This window comes from Camelus bactrianus, chromosome 1, assembly GCF_048773025.1.
Source record: "Camelus bactrianus isolate YW-2024 breed Bactrian camel chromosome 1, ASM4877302v1, whole genome shotgun sequence".
Classification (NCBI taxonomy): Eukaryota; Metazoa; Chordata; class Mammalia; order Artiodactyla; family Camelidae; genus Camelus; species Camelus bactrianus.
Genome location: NC_133539.1, coordinates 5,575,072 through 5,596,231, shown reverse-complemented (window position 1 = coordinate 5,596,231; position 21,160 = coordinate 5,575,072). Strand labels below are relative to the sequence as shown.

The 21,160-nt window shown below is 40.8% G+C and overlaps 2 protein-coding genes across 2 annotated transcripts in view; both read right to left on the bottom strand.

The window, feature by feature from the left end:
• Window positions 1–169: 169 nt before the first annotated feature.
• PSMG1 (proteasome assembly chaperone 1) lies at window positions 170–11,483 on the bottom strand. The gene is made up of 7 exons (XM_074353916.1): window positions 11,305–11,483; window positions 10,039–10,145; window positions 8,922–9,073; window positions 7,112–7,174; window positions 4,906–5,104; window positions 3,719–3,855; window positions 170–374 (listed from the first exon to the last, which is right to left on the bottom strand). The coding sequence occupies exons 1-7, from the start codon at window positions 11,433–11,435 to the stop codon at window positions 300–302; spliced, it is 864 nt and encodes a 287-aa protein (XP_074210017.1). The 5' UTR covers window positions 11,436–11,483; the 3' UTR covers window positions 170–299.
• A 1,844-nt stretch (window positions 11,484–13,327) lies between these two features.
• The window catches only part of BRWD1 (bromodomain and WD repeat domain containing 1), a 106,714-nt gene continuing 98,881 nt past the window's right edge, over window positions 13,328–21,160 (bottom strand). Inside the window, exon 42 of the mRNA XM_074353727.1 lies at window positions 13,328–15,328. Coding sequence (XP_074209828.1) covers window positions 14,937–15,328 — 392 coding nt within the window. The 3' untranslated portion in view covers window positions 13,328–14,936. The remainder of the gene's footprint in view (window positions 15,329–21,160) is intronic.

Below are 21,160 nucleotides of genomic sequence, written 5' to 3'. Positions count from 1 at the left end.
TATATATTTTGACATATTAATAAACCTGTTGGTATCTGTAGCTTTTTAGCAATTTAACTATATTACCTTAAAATATTCAAACAAAACAATACTCCCACCTAGTGGATAAAAAAATGGCTTATTTCAGTTGTGAACAGTACCACCATAAAAAAGGAACTAAAACTACAAGGAATTTAAGGTAAGTTTATTGTTTTTCACTCCCTCAAAATACTTCCCTGAAAAAAGTAACCTACAAAACACTGCACGCTGCTCCCCTTAAACGAATGGATGGGTGATACACTACAAAACAATCTTCAGAATCATGTGTAAATGTTACTCTGAATCTCATTTGTCGTCATCAATTTCTTCAGTATCTCTGTGCTCTGGGGAATATTCTGGAAGGAGAGAAAAAAGCTGTTGAAATATTGAGGTTGGGAACTCAGTTAGAAGCAATGCACACAGGCCAGTCCCTACGCTATCGAGACATAAGCAAAGAAGTGCAGCCAGCGGAGCCAGCCGGCCTCTCAGCTCCACGCTCAAAAGGCACAACATCCAAGCGAGCCGACCCCTGGTCCAAGCGCTGCCCGAACAGGTGTGACCCCAGGGCCTCCCCAGGGGTCTGAGGGCCTTAGAGGGACATGACGCGCCACTCGGCGCACCCCTCCCACGTGAGCTCACTTCCCTCTGCACCCCACTCCCACCCACACTCACGCCGCTCTCCCCAGGCGCCCGGAACGTGCCCACTTCGTGCTCACGTTGCCTCCCTCTGCACAGCCCTACCCACTAGGAGCCCCCATCTGCCAAGTGTAGCTGAACGGCCACCTTCCCGGGAGCCTCTCCTCGGGTTAACCTTGGCCGCTGCTCCCCCCGACCCTGGCTGGCGCCACGGCCACCTGCACCACCTCCAGGCTGTGGCCCACGAGACACTGTGGGTCCACACAGCGGGCACTTGAGAGAACTCCCCATGGTTACCCAAACAACACTTTCAATGGACAGAAACTACGCAGTGACCCAGGAGGACGGTACTTGGTCACTAGGAAAACAGCACTCTTCCAACCCCGCCCGCAAATCATCATGTTCAGAGCAAGAAATGGAAACGTTAAAGAAAGTTATTTAAATTTTCCCTTTAAATTTTTGCAAGTGAAACCGACAAAGGCTTGATCTCCAGAATATATAAGCAGCTCATACGACTCAATAAGAAAAAAATAAACAACCCAATCCAAAAATGGGCAGAAGACCTAAACAAGCAATTCTCCAAGGAAGACATACAAATGATCAAAAAGCATATGAAAAAATGCTCAATATCACTAATTATCAGAGAAACGCAAATCAAAACTACAATGAGGTATCACCTCACACCAGTCAGATGGCCGTCATTCAAAAATCCACAAATGACAAATGCTGGAGAGGCTGTGGAGAAAGGGGAACCCTCCTACACTGCTGGTGGGAATGCAGTTTGGTGCAGCCACTATGGAAAACAGTGTGGAGATTCTTCAAAAGACTAGGAATAGACTTACCATATGACCCAGGAATCCCACTCCTGGGCTTGTATCCAGAAGGAAATCTACTTCAGGATGACACCTGCACCCCAATGCTCATAGCAGCACTATTTACAATAGCCAAAACATGGAAACAGCCTAAATGTCCATCAACAGGTGACTGGATAAAGAAGATGTGGTATATTTATACAATGGAATACTACTCAGCCATAAAAACCGACAACATAATGCCATTTGCAGCAACATGGATGCTCCTGGAGAATGTCATTCTAAGTGAAGTAAGCCAGAAAGAGAAAGAAAAATACCATATGAGATCGCTCATATGTGGAATCTAAAAAACAAAAACAAAAACAAACAAACAAAAACAAAGCGTAAATAAAGGACAGAAATAGACTCACAGACAGAGAATACAGACTTGTGGTTACCAGGGGGGTGGAGGGTGGGAAGGGATAGACTGGGATTTCAAAATTGTAGAATAGACTACACTGTATAGCACAGGGAAATATACACAAAATGTTATGATAACTCACAGAGAAAAAAATGTGACAATGAGTATGTGTATGTCCATGAATAACTGAAAAATTGTGCTGAACACTGGAATTTGACACAACATTGTAAAATGATTATAAATCAATAAAAAAAAAAAATTTTCCCTTTAAAGAATGTTTCTGAACACTGAAAGCTAACTTAAACTCTACAGGACAGATGATTTAGGAGACTCGGAACAAGCCCACGTGTTCCCGGAGCGCCCAGGCCCCGAGCACCGCTGACACGAGCGGAACCTTCCAGCACCTTCACCGCCAGCGTGTTTCCCGCAGACGGCTCTGCTGCACCACTTCCCCAAGGCCTTCGCAGCGCACAACTGACTGGCTGCCAGGCAATTCTGCCATAAAAGATGAAACAGCCCGTTGACAGTTTGGTTTCATTGCTCCACTGACGCAGCACTCCCACCTTGACGTCACATGAATCTGAGCCCTCCTGGTGGTGTCCACAATGACCAGCAGGCCTGGCGTCTTAAAACAGTGGTTCATAACAACTATGTCCATAGACTTGATAGAAAATACCGTGCTAAAACTTACTGGAAGTGCAAAATAAGAGAGTATGAAGCCAGACCGCATACTCCACCAGAAAATGACTGCATATCAGTTTACAAATCTGTCAGTGATTTTAAAGTGCAGAGTTAAGCCCTCGCTTCCCAGAGAATTTCAGAACGTCTACTGACGCACATGTGACAGCAGGCCAAGAACAACGAGGTACATACAATAGGTTTCACAAGGCAATGATACAACCCTCAGGTTACAAATATGCACCCCAGGATGGAAACGGATACCGCACTTAAGGAAGAAATTTTAGCGAAAAAGAAGAAGTGCAACGCCGAAAGAAGAGCAGAACCAGCCAGCCAATATATCTATGTATATACATGATCAACTCGGAAGTCAAGCGCTTAGGCACAATCCACAAAATAAAACCGGTTGTTTGCACAGTACTGCCATAAGTCTATGCACATTTAAATGTATTCAAATATTTAGTATTTTGCAATAAAATCTTTCTAATTTTGTTATTCATTCCTTTTGTTTCACTATCTCCTTTTTAACGTCCCTCTTATTTTCCATTATTTTATCTTTTAAGGCAAAACTGTCTTTTAGACATTTAGTTATGCAGTGAAAATGTTTTTAATTTTGTTATTTATTTCTCATTCTTATGTCCTTTTTAACGTCCCTCTTTTATTTTTTATTATTCACAGCAAAATTGCCTCATGGCCAATTAGTTATGTGACAAAAACATCTGCAGTGATTTTTCTGGGGAAGGAGCCCACAGATACATACAAACTGAGAGCAGGGGACAGGCTTATCTCGTCTTCACACATCTAGTGCCATGCAAAATTAAGTGAATAAACACGAAGGTAATCTGACCCACACTGTGCTCAAAAATGCCTTCTCAAAAATTATACCTTCCAAATCAATCAGTTACAGAAACTTCTCGAACAGTGAAACCACATTTCAACACAGACATCTGGGATTTACAGCACTGCTCTATCGTGACAAGACATGAACAAAACATTCTCCAAGTTACAGAAGTGTGTCTGGAAGAAGGGGTGACAATCAAACTGCCAGACCTTTATTTAGAGAAAAAAGGTGCTCCACATGCTGCTTAGGTTTTACACGCACACCACACGTTCATGTTTGTTATTGAGTTCATTATAATAACTCAGCTATTAAGTCAATGAGATAAATCCTTACCTTAACCAAACCTTTCAGGCTTCTGGATGAAAGTACAGGCTTAAAGGCTTCCACTGTAATCAAGTCTAACTTCATCACATCAGTGTAACACAGGTACAGCACTGCAGGGATCTTCCATACTTGACAATAACTCAGAACTATGAATATACAAGAGAAAAAATCACTTACATTTTCTGTTGTATGATTTTAAAATTAAACACCTCTAAATCATAAAGGTTGCTTTTAAAAATAATTGTCTCTGTTGTCTCTCTTAAAGCATTTATTGCCATTTTGAACCAATTATAATGCATATTTTCTTTCAAAGCCAATTTATTTTCCTAAGTAATCTCTTGCTTCTGCAAGTATTATGTTTATTTTGCATTTCCTGAACATACTGCAGAGACACATTTATGTTAGCTACAGGATTAAAATTTTGTGGACTAAAGTAAAGTAAATAATAAAGATATAATGTATAATGTAAAATATTTAGCCACTTATTCTGGTAAACTTAACATCTAAAATTAAAAAACCCTATTACTTGTTAATAACAATGAATTCTAAAAAACATTTTTAAATTCTTAAAAAAACAAAACAATGAATTCTGTATGATAACACATTAACCACTGAAAAGTGACAATCATAATTTGATATGATGTCAGGGTATAACTGGTAACAGGAATTAAAAATAAACTATTAAAGCAGCCACCACAATTCCGGGGGGGTGAGGGGGTGGGCACAGCTCAGTGGTGGAGCGCACGCTTAGCATCTACAAGGTCCTGGGTTCAATCCCCAGTCCCACCATCAAAAAATAAAATAAATTACTTTTTTAAAAAGCAACTACCAAAATTCAGTATCTGAAACTTCTATTTTGACAATTAAAACACTCTTTACCAACTTTTCATATACAGTAATTTATGTCTAACACTGTCTTGCATGATGAGTTATCAGAGGCCAAAAAGAAACAGCAACTCTGAAGCTCTGAAGAGTTAATAACTCTTAGCTGCTCTCACATGATAACTGTTTGGAAAGTTTTAAGACTCAAACCAGATAAAAAGTCCAGCAACTATAGATGCTGAGGATTACCAGCAATACATTGGTATCAACCATCATTAACAAACTAGCTCAGAAAGATCTCCACCAGTCAAAGAAAGAACTAAAAACAAAGCAAGAACAAGACGTCATGTACACATTGCGAACTGTGACACCACCTGCAGCAGGAAGGTCATGCACAATATTCGGTTGTTCTAGCAGTGAACAGCACAGCGGCTCTCGGAAATTCTGTGTTTTTAGGGCTTTCAGGAAAGGAGTGTGAAGGCTGCTAGTTGATTCTGCAGTTTTATAGTCAGTAACGTGTCGACACGTGAGAACAGTTACTTGCATATTCTTCCTTGAACATGAGCCAAAAACCTAATACAAAATTGATTGCAAGTTAAAATACACATGTAATTTTGTCCTGGAATAGAAACATCCCTCCAATTGTTTACTTAACACCACTCACAGGATACACATGCCTCACAGGGGTGGAAGTGCCCACAGAGAAACAGAACCCACACTTTGCCACCCCCTCACTTGGGTTTGATCTTAATTCTGTCACCTTCCGGTTGGGTGACCTTCTCCCAGTCACTGTCCTCATCTGTGAACTAAGGACAGACCAGCTGCCTGAGGGAGTGTGACCTGCAGTTAAGGAAGTCAGGAGCGAAGACGGCAGAGCAGCTGTGACAGCAGCCAGGGATGCCACCCACAGGCAAGCCGGTCACTCAGCCATGAGCACCTGTTAGTGCGCGCCCTCGCCTCCCGCCAATGACAGCTGCAAATGATTCTTTCCGTTTTGTTCTGGTTTGTTTCCTTTCTGAGAGCGCTACTTGCAAACAGTATTGAGAACAGTGTTGCAGTGAATGGAAGTGACACCCACTCTTTATTGGATGTAGTGACGTGATTAAGATCTCTTTTGACACAGATACCTCTAAGAACCCTAATTTAGACTAGTGTATCAGCAACAGAAAGTGTCCCCCTTTCTCTAATGCATGTATTGATGGGCCCGAGAACACTGTACTAAAGATGTTGCTAAGACCATCTCTTGCAAGCTGCATTCATAACAGTGTTGTATCAGTGTAAATGATTCTTAAATACATTTTAAGTTTATTTCAATTGTAGGCAAGTTTCAAGCACTCGAGGCCTCAATGTCCTCCTAAGCTGGTATGTCATGGATATCTGAGGACGCTTCCAGCTTTTAAAATCTACGGTGACGTGAAAACAAGCAGCCATCTTTTAAGGAAAAAAGGAATAGATTTTAGGTCACTGCGCCTCGTTTGAAAATATTTTATGAAGAGAAGAAAATGGCAGGGAACAGAAAATTTTATATTATGTATCATAAATGATTTATAAGGCTACTTTCATTATTGTGCAGCTCTGCAAATAAACACAAAAGTTAACACCGTACACATTTACCAGCAGGTGCATCCTAAGAGATACAACATCACTCACAAGGCCTGATTTACCATCCTCCCTAAAACACTTATAGTCTGAAGCCAAAACATTTGACAATTCTGTTCAACTGTGTGCGATTATCAGGATTATGTGGCTGACATGAACCAAACAGCAGAGGGCCCCAAAGAGTATTATCTCCAGGGAAAAAACCTAAAAATTTTTGTTTTGGAAATGGATAATTTTAAATTTTTTCAAGTCAGGAGGAGAAAAGCTGTTCCATACTACAAAAATAATAAAACATTCTACATTCACAGTACAAATTAAAACAATAGCTGCCTACCCTTCTGAGATCTGCTGAAAGCTACAGACTTTCTAGAAAAATACACACATAAAATCACACAAACTACCATCAGAAGGTTCACAGGTCTTATTAAACAATTCCTCATTTAATATAATGCATTTAATAACTTTTACTAAATGTTTCTAAGAATACCAGTCTAGTTTCAAATAGGTGTACACCAAATTCCTATTGCTTAGGGACTTAATTGTAGTATCTATCTACAAAACACCTGCTTCTATGGCTGAAGCATTATGCTGTACACTACAAACTGACACAACATTGTAAACTGACTACACTTCCATAAAAATATATATATATACATATATATATATATATATATATATATATATATATATATATATAAAGCCTGTTTCATGTGGATAATTTCAAACAAAATAATAAGGGAAAAATCCAACTGTTTTATGTTTCTATGACCCACAACCTTCAGCACATTCTGATTACATCTGCCAAATGAGTCCTTTTATTCTTTGTATCCTGTGACAAATTCCCACAATATTTTTAAGGGAAAAAGCAAATATTTCCTCCGCTTCAGTATCTGGCTACATAGGTTTAAGTGTAAAGACACTGAACCTTGTAAGGTGGCAGCCCCTGCAGTCTCACCAGCCACCAGGCTTCGTCTCTCTTACCTTTTCCAGCCACTGAAACTGCTGATCTTCAGCGACGTAGCAGCTGCACTGACAGAGCAAAACCTGCAAATCATATCCCAAGTTCTTCATCAGGTCAAATAAATGTTACACACGCTCCAAACTGTCATCACATACGTATCATGTGAATCCTAATACAATCTTTGGATAACACTTGTTTTGCTTTATTTGCTATTGGCGTATTTATTTTCCTTTGAAATTTAAAATTTAAGAATCAAGCCACTACTTGTGATTAGCATCAGAATAAAGTGCACACTGAGAGCAACCACGAGGGCCGGCACTGGAGACTCTGAAGATACCAGCAGTGAATAGTACCAGAATCCTCTTTATAAAACAGACAGTACCAGTCCTGCTGCCCTTCTTGGGGTCACACACTGTGCAGACCAAACTCAGAAAGCATTACAAAAACATGAGGTGCTGTCAGAGAAACGAAAGCAGCCTGACAGCACCTCAGCCCAAGCAGTGTCCTAAAACAGTAATGATGTCTGTGAAGATGGTATTTTAGAAACCAAGTTCCAGGCCATATGCTCGAAGTTAAAAAACTTGCAATGCCACATTGCCATCAAAGGATGAGATTCCTGATTATTAATGCTCATGGGATGTTATTATCCAGAGAAGTCAACCATGTCTTCCATTAAAATATTGCCAGAAACACTAACACTTAACAACACAAAGGAAGCACAAGAGGGAAAAAAGGGGCCCAGGGACAGGGGAGGGGAGAAGACTGGATATACAGTCAGCTACACACATGGGTTCTGAACAAGCAAGAGACACCTAACCAATCAATGGCATAACTAAACGCAGTAACAGAAATTTCTCCTACTTGACCTTCACAGTCTATTCGAGAGTGAACACTTTCCATTAAGGATCAGATAAAGAACATGCTTAGCTTCCTTACTATTTATTTCCTACAATACTGGATGTTTACAAAAATCTTTATGTAAACTTCAGTAACTTTAGATCACAGGTTACAGGAACAAACTGTAAGTCTTATGAAAGCAAGTTTTGCAGTTCCCAAGGCTAACATTCGGTCCTTACTGTTTGAGATAAGCAACATTATAAGATTAGGGGACTACTGACTTCTTCCCTTGTGCGAGCCCTGCCCCTGGCCCCTGACCCAGCGTTCAGCAGCTGTGACAGGTGCTCTGTCCGACAAGCAGATGCGGAGACATACATCACCCGCCTGGTTACCTCACCTGCCTGACCTGCCTCCCAAACTGCCCCAAGATGCTGCTTTCCCTGAATGGACCCAAGGTTAAGATTAGGAAAATGTGATCCAATGAAACCACTCAGCACCAGCTACAGAGTATCTTTTATAACTTAAAAAATCCAGATGAATCAGATTAGGATGAAAAGTTGACATCAACAGAACTGTATATAGAATGCATAAGGCACTCATTTTGTTCAGTATTAACTGAGTTTCTGGGATGTCCCAGGCATTGGTTAAATCCTGGGTAAACAGCCACAAAGCAGGACTCCCTGCTTCTACAGTGTGAACACGCTTAAAGTTGCCAGCTTAAATAATTTTTTGAACAAGGGCAAGGTTTAGATATCTAATGTTTATGGTTTGTTTCTAAAAAATTTATCTCACAATTTCCTCAGAAGTTTACCAACACACTGTACAAGTCACATTAATATTTATACAAACAAAAAAGTGGGGTTACTACCACTGCCTACAGGCAGAATTCCTCAGCCCAAAAGCAGACACTAAGGAACAAGGACTTCACATGAACAGTACATAAAGGATGCCTAGGTACCTACTACATGAACATACAAGTTAGGTCCCACATACCGAGGGATTCGATTTTAGATGATAAAACACACAAAAAGCTTCTGTTGGGGACAGATGTATAGTATCCGTTGTCCTACACCATTCGTTCCAGAGTTTAGCACAACCAACTTCTTCCCAGACTCCTGAGTTCATGATAAATGATGACACAAATGCTGTGAAAAATAATTCACATAAGTTAGTGTTTGGTTCCACAAGTGGCACTTTCTATTCACTAAAAAATAAATCCAAGTTATTCTAGAATCTTAAGAGTTAAAAGAGCCATTCAAGACCATCAGCCTTACACCACCATCCTGCAGAAAAGGAAACTGAGGTCTCAAGAAGGTAAAGGCCTTGCCCTGAGTACAGACAATATTGGAACCAGGAACTGAGAAGACAGTTTTAAGGACAGACTTGACCATAATCTCACCATGTAACACTCTTCTGGAAAACATCAGGCCAGGAGAACTTTATGTAAATGAGTCAGCAGTTACTTACCACGTACCAGCACTAGGGATGCCTTCCAGGGCAATAAACCTCAACCGGAGTTCTCCAAGGCTCTCCTCTGAGCCCGCGAACCCCCGAAAATTACACAGGTTTGTGTCCTTGTACCTGCGTGTGTGTGCTGTTCTAGCTGAACTCTTCACCCTTTTGACTTTAACCTATTAAATGCATTCATGCATCTAAAGATCTCAGAGATTAAGTACTGAAAAATGTAGCGATAATAATTGTTATTTTTAGAGTTCTCATTATGTTCTCAAAGGAACCTGTTAGTTCAAAAACATTCAAGAGCCGCTGCTACCAGGGAGCCGTGTGCACATGCCTCCTGTCCCTCCCAGGCAAAACAGGCAGAGAAGCGTAAGGAAACCTGGACACTGGAAACAGTGCGTTCTTGAGTTTGTAAGTTCCTGAAGCCAAGAACATTCCCTTTAAATCTTATTTTTTAAGTTAACCAAAAAAAAAACCAAAAACAAAAACAGGGCCACATGAGCAGGGACAGATTTCAGTCAGATACAGTTACTCAGCTATGACTTTTTCTGCAAAGGTAACAGACATTTGAAATCTTTTATGATGGAGTACATAAGTAACTTCAGATTTTGCGCTTTCAACAAAATGTGTAATCAAAACCATTTCCACTTACCTACTGCATTATTTCCTATAGCAATTATAAACTTGGAGCAAGGATATTTTTCCAGCAGAGAAACTTCCAAAGATGTTTTTGTTTGTCTTCGAAGGAGCCGCACCTCCCTAACACGAGAAACAAAAGACATATCTAAAGCAATTTAAACATACTTAGTAACTTATTATGACAAAGAGGATACTGTATGTGTGATTTTGTAGTAAGTAAAATGCAAACTTTAATTTTATAAAGAACATAATTATAATCCTAAGGAGCTAATGGATTCAGTCAACGTCGACTAACAGGTAAAAGCATTCGATGCAAAGTTCATGAGGAACTGGACCGGAGGGACCAGGCTGTCCAGCTGACACGCTGATCAATGCATCTCAGCAGCCCTAAAAGTAGGACGACCGGGCATAGCGTGCATTAACGAACAGCAAGCACCATCTCCGAGGCACTGCTGCCAGCAGCACCCTGACCAAGGCTCTAGAAGGAACTTCCCTTTACAGGAAACGCAGGTGATGGACACACGTCTGCACAAATGACGCCAAGAGGAGGCGAGCAGACGAATCTAGAGCCGGCGTGGGACACCCTACAGGACAATCAGTCTCTCGGCAGAGGTGAAAAAGGAGGGGGGCTGCCCTAAGTGCAAGTAAGCTAGAGACAAAATGTGGGCCTTGGCAGGATTCTGATTTACAGAAACCCACTGCAAAATGCCATGTCTGAGACAACTGGATAAACCTGATCATGGACTGGCTACTAAATAGTATCCCCAAAGTATTATTGTGTCGGGGTGGTGACAGCATTCGTAAGAAAATTCCTAGATCGTCTGAGACGCAGTCTGAAAACTGCAGGCGTGAAAGGCCACGGCGACTGGGGCTCTCACCTCAGGGGTGGTGGGAGATAAAATGTGGCAAAAGCCTCATAACTGTTGAATTTACGTGACTGGAAGGGGCGAAACTGTTATTTTACTATTTTCTCCAATTTCTGTGTTTGGAAATAGTACTTAAAAAAAAAAACCTATCTATCCATCTGCTACTGACAGAGAACGTTAACTGAAGTGCGGGGCGGGGAACGAAGTTTCAAGAGTCGTCTGACGTCCAAGAGCCAGACAGGCGAACCCGCGCACCGGGAGACGCACCGCGCCCGCAGGGAGCGAGCGGCACCCACGCGGCACGAAGGGAGAAGCCGTCCCTCCGCCGAGCCCGCCGCCGCCTCCACGCCCGGGGCCGGTTCCGCCGGGGCAGAGCGCGGCCGCCAACCGCGCCGCCGCGCCCGGGACCTCACCTCTTCCGCGCCAGCTGCCGCCGGACCTCCCTGTCTTCAGGCGTCTCCCGCCTCCCCTCCTCGTCCTCCTCCTCGTCCTCGGTCCCGGCTCGGCAAGGCGCCCGCACCACCTCCCCGAAGAACGTGGCCATCACTTCCCTCACCTTCTGCTAACTGCGGCGCCACAGGAAGCGCATGCGCCTTGCGCACGCGCCCCTGAAGGCCGCCGGGCTCACCCCGCAGCCACGCCCCTAAACAACGCCACGCCCCCAAGCAACGCCACGCCCCCCTACGTCCCCGCGCATGCACTCATGGCAAACCCAGCATATTTTTTCCGCCCCGCAGCGGGGCCACCGAGAAATCGGATGACTCCAGGCTAGAGAAACAAGACACTAGAGGCGGGCCGGGGGTGGGGGTTGGGGGGGTGCGGGCAGGGGGCGGGGCCTCCTGTCCTGGCAGGTAACGGACTTGCGGAGAGAAGGTGTTCAGCCGCCGCGGCCCCTGCCTGACGCTGCAGGAAGAGGCCAGCCCGGTTGCCTTTCCTTCCTTAACTCCGTCTCCGTTTTGTTCTGTTAGGAGTGACAGGGTGAGCTTTGGTTTATTAAGCACCCGGCTCCAAACTGCGACCGCCCCCAGGTAGGTGCCGGCTCCCGGGCCCGGCGCGTCCTCGGGACAGTGGACAGAGTGCGGGTGGTAGGGCAGGAAGAAATACATTGCTTCGTGATGCTGTAAAAATGAGCCTTTACTCTGGCAATAGGAAATCATATTTCAAAATTTGATGATTGTCAAGCTGATCTAAAAGATTTCATGAGAATGCAAAAATAGTTGCTGCTTTTTTAAAACCTGGCCATTTCTAGTACAAAATTTGCTTTCTCTTTAAATAGCCTCTCAGTAATAAGCAAAGTATGTAATGGTTTTTGAATTGGTTCTCATCTTTCAAATTTGCTGAAACACAAAGTTAACGGAGCACTAATCCAAGCAGGAGAGGAAAGGGGACACTGTAACATAGTTTAAATGAAAATATCGAATATTGCAACGAAAAAAATAGCATTTACCTAGATTTAGTTGTGCTGAAACTAGAGGGCATTGCTTACATTCTGGAACCCTATCAATAGTCACAAAGTTAAGTACTGATTTAGGATTAGGAAGCCTCGAGATGAAAAACAATCTCAGAAATCTGTTGCTGGAAACATCTTGTTTTAAGGTGTGGGTACACAATGATCAACAAATGCATTTACATAAAATTAGTATTTAGCAACTTTGCGCATTACTGCAAAATAATATATTGGGTTTTGAAGCAAAATTTGAACATTTAAGGATAAACAATACGACCAATTGACCAAATAAGATTATAACAGTAAGAGCTTAGGAAACTTTGGGTATAGTTAGTGAGCTAGGAATAAACGAGATTACCAGTGCAATATTTTAAAACTGCGTTAAGACTCCTGGATTTATAGAATGACAATTGCAGAATAAAAGTTTGGGTATCACTTTGTCTTAGTCCTTTTGTTGAATAAAATAATTTCATTTTTACCAGGAAGATCCTCAATTTGATTTCAGTTACATTATGAAGAAATCATTTCTGTAAAGCCAATTAAAATTATAAATAGGGTAATAATAGTACATTTGGCCATGATTAAAATTCTGCATACATTTCAGACAGTTTTACAAGAATGTTAAGTCTTAAACAAATGCTTATTTCATGTTGTTAAAATAAAATTAGGCCAAGCACTTAAAAATAGGCAAGTATATGTTCAAATTAAATACTAAATCAGAAAAAGGATTCCACTATGAAAGAAGGCTGATGATACTATCTCAAGTACTGACAGAAATTAACCCCAAATGAAATCAAAATGAAATCTTCATGACACTGAAACTGTCAAAAATTTTGCATAAAATACTCTTGAGATTTTAACATTTTCATTTTATGGCATTTGTTGAGGACATAACATACCCAATAAGAAGTTTCTATGAAATTAAGTGTAAAGATGGGACCGGAAATAGGTTTAAACACTTTGTTAAAGATCAGAAATCAAACCCCATGCACCTAAAAATATTAGCAGTTTATTAGGAATTCTTCCCTTTCTCATCTGTACTAGTAACAAGATACTAGTATCAGTATTTCAGACAAAAACAGACTATAAACAGAGCAAAGAACAGACTCCATAGGATAGAAATATTCTGGCTTATGCAAAGAAAAAGAAAACAAAAAGCCTGTTTTTAAGCAGACATGCAACCACAAACAAATTTCTCAAGTAATCAAGACACTTGGTTGAGCTGTATAACCAAAAAATATGCATTACATTAGTCTTTTGACGAAAAAGGAAAAGAAACACTTAGGTTTCTGTTTTACTTTTTCAGATATACACATGCAAATCATATATTAATATTCACAGATATTTTTTAATGGGAAAAAAACTAGCTTATAACAATTCATTTTTCCAATAGTTACTATGTTAAAAAGATTTGACAGTGCGTTCATTTAATCTGGTGAATTTTCATTTCAACAAATACCCATTAACAACAAATTAAATCTCATTGCAAAGAAATTCTTTATAGTATCAAGACCAGATTTTCTAATCCTAGTGAAGGCCACAATGAAAAAGCCCAGACATGCTGCCATTAAAGTTTGTTGTGATGAGATTGTAATAAATTTTCTCAAAGTATTCACAAAGTTCTAACTTTTTAAGGTGCTGAAGAGAAACATAAGATTTGACTATCATCTAAAAATATGACTGTTTTGATCTTACTCTATACTTTTTATTTTCTAACTGATTAAAACTAAGACCTGCCTCATACTGAGGCACATTTTGGCATCTTTGTAAATGCTGCTACGTGAAAGTAAAAATGAGAAAAAGAAGTTGATAGTCACATTCATAGCTTTCATAGAAAAATATATATTCCCTGAATTAGTCATATCAAGTGGTCATCATTCAGTATGAATTCCAATATTATAAACAAAATAAGACATTAATGGATTTTTTCTATTTCCAGCACTCTATCTCAGAACTCATTTATCAATATCCCCGTCTTTGAATCCCCGGTCCTTCTAGTTGAAGTGGTTTTTGACTTTTGGGGTTGCGAATTATAGGGACTGGATCTTGTTAAAGTATTTGCTTCACTCAAAAGATATACTCAATGGCACTTCCTCTTGAAATGTGCCTAATTTTTCCCCCCTCTTATTTCAGTAAGGACACCCATAGTCATGGTGACCTGAATTTTTATACTTTAATGCAGAACCCTGAAAATTAGCATCAGGTTGATGTTTTGAAATGTTTTCAGTCCTTGAAGTTTTCGCTACAGACCCTGTACACTTCCCATTATTTTCTTCCTCTAAGGAATCAAGAGATTTCTTCACAGCCCTTCCTTTCTGAAAAGGAATAAGCTCAGGACAGGCCATTTCTCTTTTCTTTGTGCCTCTGCAACTACAGGCTCCGTGATCTAGTTCCACCTCACAGTTGTCTGTAGGGTGTGTCTGTACAGGGCTGACTAAGAGGACACTGTCCTCCCACTTGGACCCACTGGGTTATGGCTTTTAGAAAATTCCTCAAAAGGTGCCAACAAGGGATTAATGTTAGAGCTAGGAGCAGAATGCAACTGCTGGTTTATTGTGGCCCCTGATTCTCAATTCCACTTCTACATTTTCATAGTCACTACTGTGCTTTTTCTTTCCAGGATCTGAACCGCCTTAAAAAGGGCATTTTTCTATTAATATCTTCTAGCTCCTTTTCACTTTCAGAATTTACGGTTGTATCATCCTCTTTATAAACATTCAGTAATCTTTTCTTAGCCGCAGCAGAAGCATTTCGATGGGGCAGTTTTCTGCTACTCTTCCTAATCCAGACATTTTCTGGTCCTGAAATCGTTTCCTTTAGATTACTCATTATCTTTATTTTATTTGCAGCAACAGTAGCACATCTGCGGGGAACTTTCTCAGGTACCATTTTTGCTTTCAGAGTTTCACTAGGCATTTGCACTGCATCCTTCTGATTATGCATACATGTTCTCATTTGTGTATTGGGTTCTCTGTCTCTAGGAACAGATTCTGAAAAATGAGTGAAAGTTCATGTAAATGCCAAAACCTTGTAACACAAGATTTTACTACTTACATTCCTCAACAATACATTCCTACTCACGATGCTAAATAAAAAACAAAGACATAAGTGATCATCAGTGATACTACACGTTTTTGACATTGATATAAGCTTCCATTTCCTTGTCTACAAAAGGAAGTCTTGAGTGGAAGCTAGGGTCCCTCGCACCGCACATACTTTACCATCTGTGAGGATAACTGTCACAGCAGCAGCAGGCTTGTAAGAATATGTTAAGTACCTTCAGTGTCATAAAGCCACTGACCTAAAAGCACTTTTTAAAAATAAAACTATATAGGTTTAAATTTTTTAGTATAATTTCTAATCTATGCTGAACTACTTTAAAATGGTCCATAGGATTTCTGAAATAATTTTCCTAGAACCTAAACAAGAAGGAAACGCCACCATGACTGTGATGCTGCAAAAGCCCTGGCCCAATGGGATCCTTAAGGTTTTCATTCCAACACAAGTACTTCCTTTACTCAAAAAAATTACATGGGTCACTAGCAGATAAAAAGGAATTGTATATTAGTTTTATATAACCGAAATGTGGTTTTAATCCTAGATTCATTTTTTTCAAATTATTTCAGCATTTTATATAACTGAAATTAGACTCTAGTTTCATTGTTACTCAAGTATTTTCTGAGCTAGGTACGTGCTGGGCACAGGGAGGACCAGGCTGATTCCAAAACAAACTCTACACGTGTAAGTGCAGCGGCTGTAAGGAACCAGGAAGTGCGGGGTGCTGTGAGAACATATTCTAGAAACCCAGCCTAAACTAAGGGGCAAGGGCAGCTTGGATGTGGTACTGTAGCTGAGAGCTAGAAACTGTGACGGGATCCACCAGTCAGAAGGCAGGACAAAAAGCATTCTGCCTACAAATCAGAAACAGATTCACACAGTGAACAAACTTACGGTTACGGGGGGGGGGGGGGGTAAAAGGGGTGGGAAGGGATAAATCAGGAGTTCGAAATTTTCACCTCCTGGGGAGTGACTGTTGTGGTGGTTTCATAAGTGTGTACATCTATCAAAATCTATCAAACTGTACATCTGAAATATGTGTAGCTTACTGTACAGGAATTGTTCCCCAATAAAGGTGTTTAAAAAAAAAAGCAGCGCCCTCCAGAGGCAAGTCCTTCCTGTGGGCTGGGGCGATCTGGGCGGGAGGCTTCAGGTGGATCACGCTGGAGGGCTGAGGAGCCACGTGGTGCCGGGCCTACTACTCCACGTCCACCAGCTTAGATGGGCTCAAAACATTTTTATTTTTGCCAGCATCTCAAAGCCAGATTTTCAAATTTCAAATACAAGGTTAATTAGCACTATTCTGGGGCAAAAAGTACTTCTTGATAAAAATGCATCTGAAGTTCATTAGCTCCTGAATGTTAGGCCTCATCTTTTGGCGACCTAGTCTTGCTGCCGTTAACAGTCAAACCACCTAGAACTGTCTGCAGGGCTCCCAGGTCTGGCTGGGAGGCGAGCTTACAGGGCCCCGCCTCGGGGTTCCAGCCAGCCAGCAGCCGGGAAGCAGCCGCTGCAGATGCTGCAGTAACCGCACGGCACCCCGAGGACTCATTTCCACTACACATCCTTCTCACAGCTAAGGACTAGACAGTAAGGGTTTTGTCAGCTGTCAACACTGTTACTCTGTAGAGTGAAACTACAAACTACCAACCTTCTTGGTTTTTCCTTTTGTGAGAGGAGATGTTTACCTTTCTGTCACCAAAGGCAGTGAGCACAGGTGAAAATGGCTTGTGGGTTGACATGTTAACAGTAGACCAAGGACTAAAGAGGAAAATGTTCCACCCTCAAAAGCAAAGCCCTTCAGATTTTACCTAAAGTCTATCAAACTCATTTCAAAGATGTGCTTGTGCTTTCTCCAAGACCCATAAAAGTTCCCCCAAAACACATTACGAACTACTTTACTAAAAGCGTCCCCCCATAAATGCACGTCCTTTTTGCCAGTTACAAGATCCATATGCTTTCCCAGATTAATCCTATTTCTAAAGACAAGCTTCGCAGCTGACGAGCATGGCCGCGCCCATTCACGTGCCCTCCGCACCCTCGGCTGGGCTCCGCGGAGTCACGTGCACGTGAGATAGGGGAGTGAATGGAGGCGTGGCTTAACGTTTTCACCTTCCAAGAATGTTTCCTTAGGAATTTTTAAATTATAAACTTCTGTCTCTGCAAACCACCCCTAGATTCAAAGTGAATCTTTAACACATTAAATCAATGTTTAGTAAATGTTAGAATATAAATAGACTACAACAGATAAATGAAGTTTTTAAAAATATATAGCAAAATTAAGTTGAAATTTGTGCTTTATGGTAAGATGATGTGCTGTTATCAGCCAACTAAACGCAGGCATCCATTTGCGCGCTGAAAAAAAATACTAAAAATAGACTACTGGTTCATTCCCAACAGCACACCCAGCTGAACGGTACAGATGGAAAATTACACCCAGAATTTCTGTGGGACAAAATGATTTAAGTTGCAGTAATTAATTCCTTTCTGATGTAGTGATGGAAGCACCTATACTGACAACTTAGGAACCTAGTAAATATAATTAAGACATTTGTAATCCAAAATAAGGGAAAAGTTAAGATAACACAAAAGTTAAGATAACCCAGGCTTTTAAAAATATTTTAAGGAAATTTTAGCTATGTCCAGAGGGGAGAGAATACAGGACTAAATTATATCGTATACAGTGACTCCAACTTGATAAAGCCGTGTCTCTAAAGACTTAGACCATAAAAATGGGAATTTCATTAAGATAAAAACAATCTGAGGAACGCCAAAGATGGTGTGGGGAATTTTTAAAAATATAATAATACATACGTGTCAGTGTTAACTTTATTACTGAGAACTTAGTAAATTATAAAGTGCTTTATTCTTCTTGAGAAAACTAATTTTTAGAAATATACACAGGAAGTTCAGGGTAAGAGAGAAATCCAATTTATATGTTAGGGTACAAGCTTAAAAATTTTGGAGGATACAGCTCTGACAATACATTTGTGATGTTGTCATTCAATACTAACGAATCGGTACCATCCCACAGGTCCTGCTGTCCCAGATGGTATTGGGTCAGCCACCTGTGTTGAAACAGTCATTCAGTGCTGGAGGCGCTTCTGCTTTTCTGTAAATGATTCCCTATCTGGGTGTGGTCAAACCTCACTAGTAGAGTGAAGATGTATCTTTAATAGCGCTCCATCACAGCTTACCGAGATGACCACTTTAAATTGTAACTCATGGATCACTACATACTCTAATAGGTCTGTAGTGAATAGCAACTTGGATGTAAACATTAGTTTGATTCAAAGCAATAATCCCTAGTTTCTGTATTTTAAGGATGACTCATATTCCAATTAGGATATTCCATGATACAAAGATGTTTTCCTAAATCCAAAGTAAACGTCACATCATTGCTACAGAAGTATAAAAAATTTTCATCTAATCAGCATTTTAATTGTGTGTATAATAAACAAATTTGAGAATGGAAAAAGATAAAAGAATGCCTGAATCAAAATGAAAACAACATACTGGCCTATTTCATATACTGTATTGACATTACTTGCTGCTGTGGTTGGTGGATAAATCCAACCCCTATGGAGAGGAAACCTCTAAGCTGTAAATAACCTCTCCCCTGCAAGCCTCTTACCAGGGCAGGCCTGAGACGTCCTTTCTTCACTCTCTGCCCCTGCCCTTCACTGATAAGCAATGAAAAAGACCACAACTCAGGAAGCAAATAGCAGTTATCACTGATAGTCCCTAAAGCATAAATTTCCAAAAGATACCACAAACTGTCAGTCTCTTTAAAGAAGGACTATAGAACCGTGTTTTCTGTAACTCCCTGGGTTTAACATTTTTCTAGGGGGAGTTGGTAACACTGAGAAGTCAACTTCAGTATGACAGTGTCAGGTAAAGAGACTGTAGGAAGTAATTCTGTAACCTAGAGTTGTTCTTCACTAGTTTGGTCCTTCTATGGTTGAAGAGATGAACTAAAGTCTTCAGCACACTCAGTGATGGGTACCACAGAGCCTTCTTTTGTTCTGCACCTACAGCTAGTCTAGATCCTTACACAGTTTTCTCTCATCCCTAGAAAAGTTAGTGGGAACCAGTCATTCTTAATGATTCTCACAAGAGTTGTGATGGCTATTGCAACTTTTTTTTTTAAATCTGATAAAAACTATATGAATTCAGGGAACTTATCTGCTTAATGATACTCTTTTATGATCCTTGCTCTCACAGAGCTATCAGTTTATTGGAGGAAAATGCAGTAATCAGATAATTATACACATTTTAAAACTGCAATTTTGACAACATTTAAAAACTGCAATTGTGACAAGTGCTGTGAAGGAGAGAGAAAAAATGCTGGAGAATCTGCAACAAGACATTTGAATGTTGGGGAGTGTGGGTGGTCAGGGAAAGCCGCCCTGAGGAAGTGGTGTAAGAATGAATGTGGACTAATTAGAAGTTACAGACAGGCAACAGCGCAAAGAACAAACAAGGATCAAAAAGAATGAATGGCAGGTGAGCTTCTGAGGCTCAGAGGAAGAAGGTGCTGGAGAGGTGAAAGGCAGCCCCGCTTGAGTTTTTAAAGAGATAGCTCAGATCATTTCTGACCAGCGTAGGCAGGATAAGAAGGTATCAGAAGTAAATACTGGGTTTTCAATCTACTTTATTAGTTTACGAATGAAACGCAGCAATGCCACAGTCCAATGGCAGCCCCTTTCAAGCACATCTGATTCCCTCCAGTTTCCCCTGCCCTGGCTCGTACAACAAACTGCGCTGCATTCTGCCTGCATAAGAAATCACAAGTGGATGAAGGTTGGGGAGCTGCTTCAGACAAAAAGGAAAGGTGAATTGCAAGGGAAACTGATTGGATGTTGCAAACCTCACAGAATTAACCAGCTAGAAGCTTGCAGTAGTTTAAAAAAAAAATAAAAAGACAAAAAAAACATTTGCTTGTAATTATCACAGTATTAAATTTATCATACTCTACTACTTCAGTTAGTTGTCAAAAAGAACTGGTTCCTAGTTGACAATGCTAAGCCTTAGATGTGGTTATGAGTGAATTTAGAAAGTTAAAGCAGAACTCGCATGAGGGAGTGGAAAATTAAAGACTTGCCTTTCTGACCAGCTCCAGTAAAACGGTTAGAATTTTATAGGTGAATTGAATGTACCTGAACAGTCCGAGGACTCAGTGTGGATCAACACTTAGAAAATCAACTTCAACTTATTAAAGATTCCTTTAACATTTAACCACTGATCAAAAAAGGCGGTAATTTCTAAATACTTTCCTTTGTGGAACCAATGGCAGGTCGGGCTGGCTGCTGCAGTCCAGTCTGCGCCGTCTCATCTCAATCCTCAGAATGCCTTTCTCTTTACAGCCCAAATCCCCATTAAAATTTTAATAAATGATAAAACTTACCTTAAAAGAGCGTAAAGACTAAAGCATGACCAGACAACATGCTGCAGTACTGATAATTAAGTTCAATCACACTACCAGTGCAGACAGCCTGTAGCACGCACACTCTGCCAGAGACTGCCTGCGGGTCTGCAGGGCCCGCCCTCATGCTGCGGATGCCCCGGCCCCGCCTCCCTCCTGCCAGCCCGGAAGAGCAATCCTTGAGGAGATACCAAGTAGGAGTCTTGATATTTTTCTACCAAATTAACAATATATTTGGAACCAGCTTGACAGATTACGATTGGTAGAAATTTCTCTAAACTTTTGAGAATTCCCATGCATCCTCAGGCAGCATCTGTAACCTTAAAAAATAGCTGTAAAA

What these genes read in the sequence shown, in the direction of transcription:
- PSMG1 (XM_074353916.1), bottom strand. Translation starts at nt 11,435, where the DNA reads ATGGCCACGTTCTTCGGGGAGGTGGTGCGGGCGCCTTGCCGAGCCGGG. An exon ending in TATAGGAAATAATGCAGTAG is followed by an intron (nt 9,074 to 10,038) that starts GTAAGTGGAAAT and finishes TATTTTTCACAG; the next exon opens with CATTTGTGTCATCATTTATC. An exon ending in AGTTTCAGTGGCTGGAAAAG is followed by an intron (nt 5,105 to 7,111) that starts GTAAGAGAGACG and finishes ATTTTGTATTAG; the next exon opens with GTTTTTGGCTCATGTTCAAG.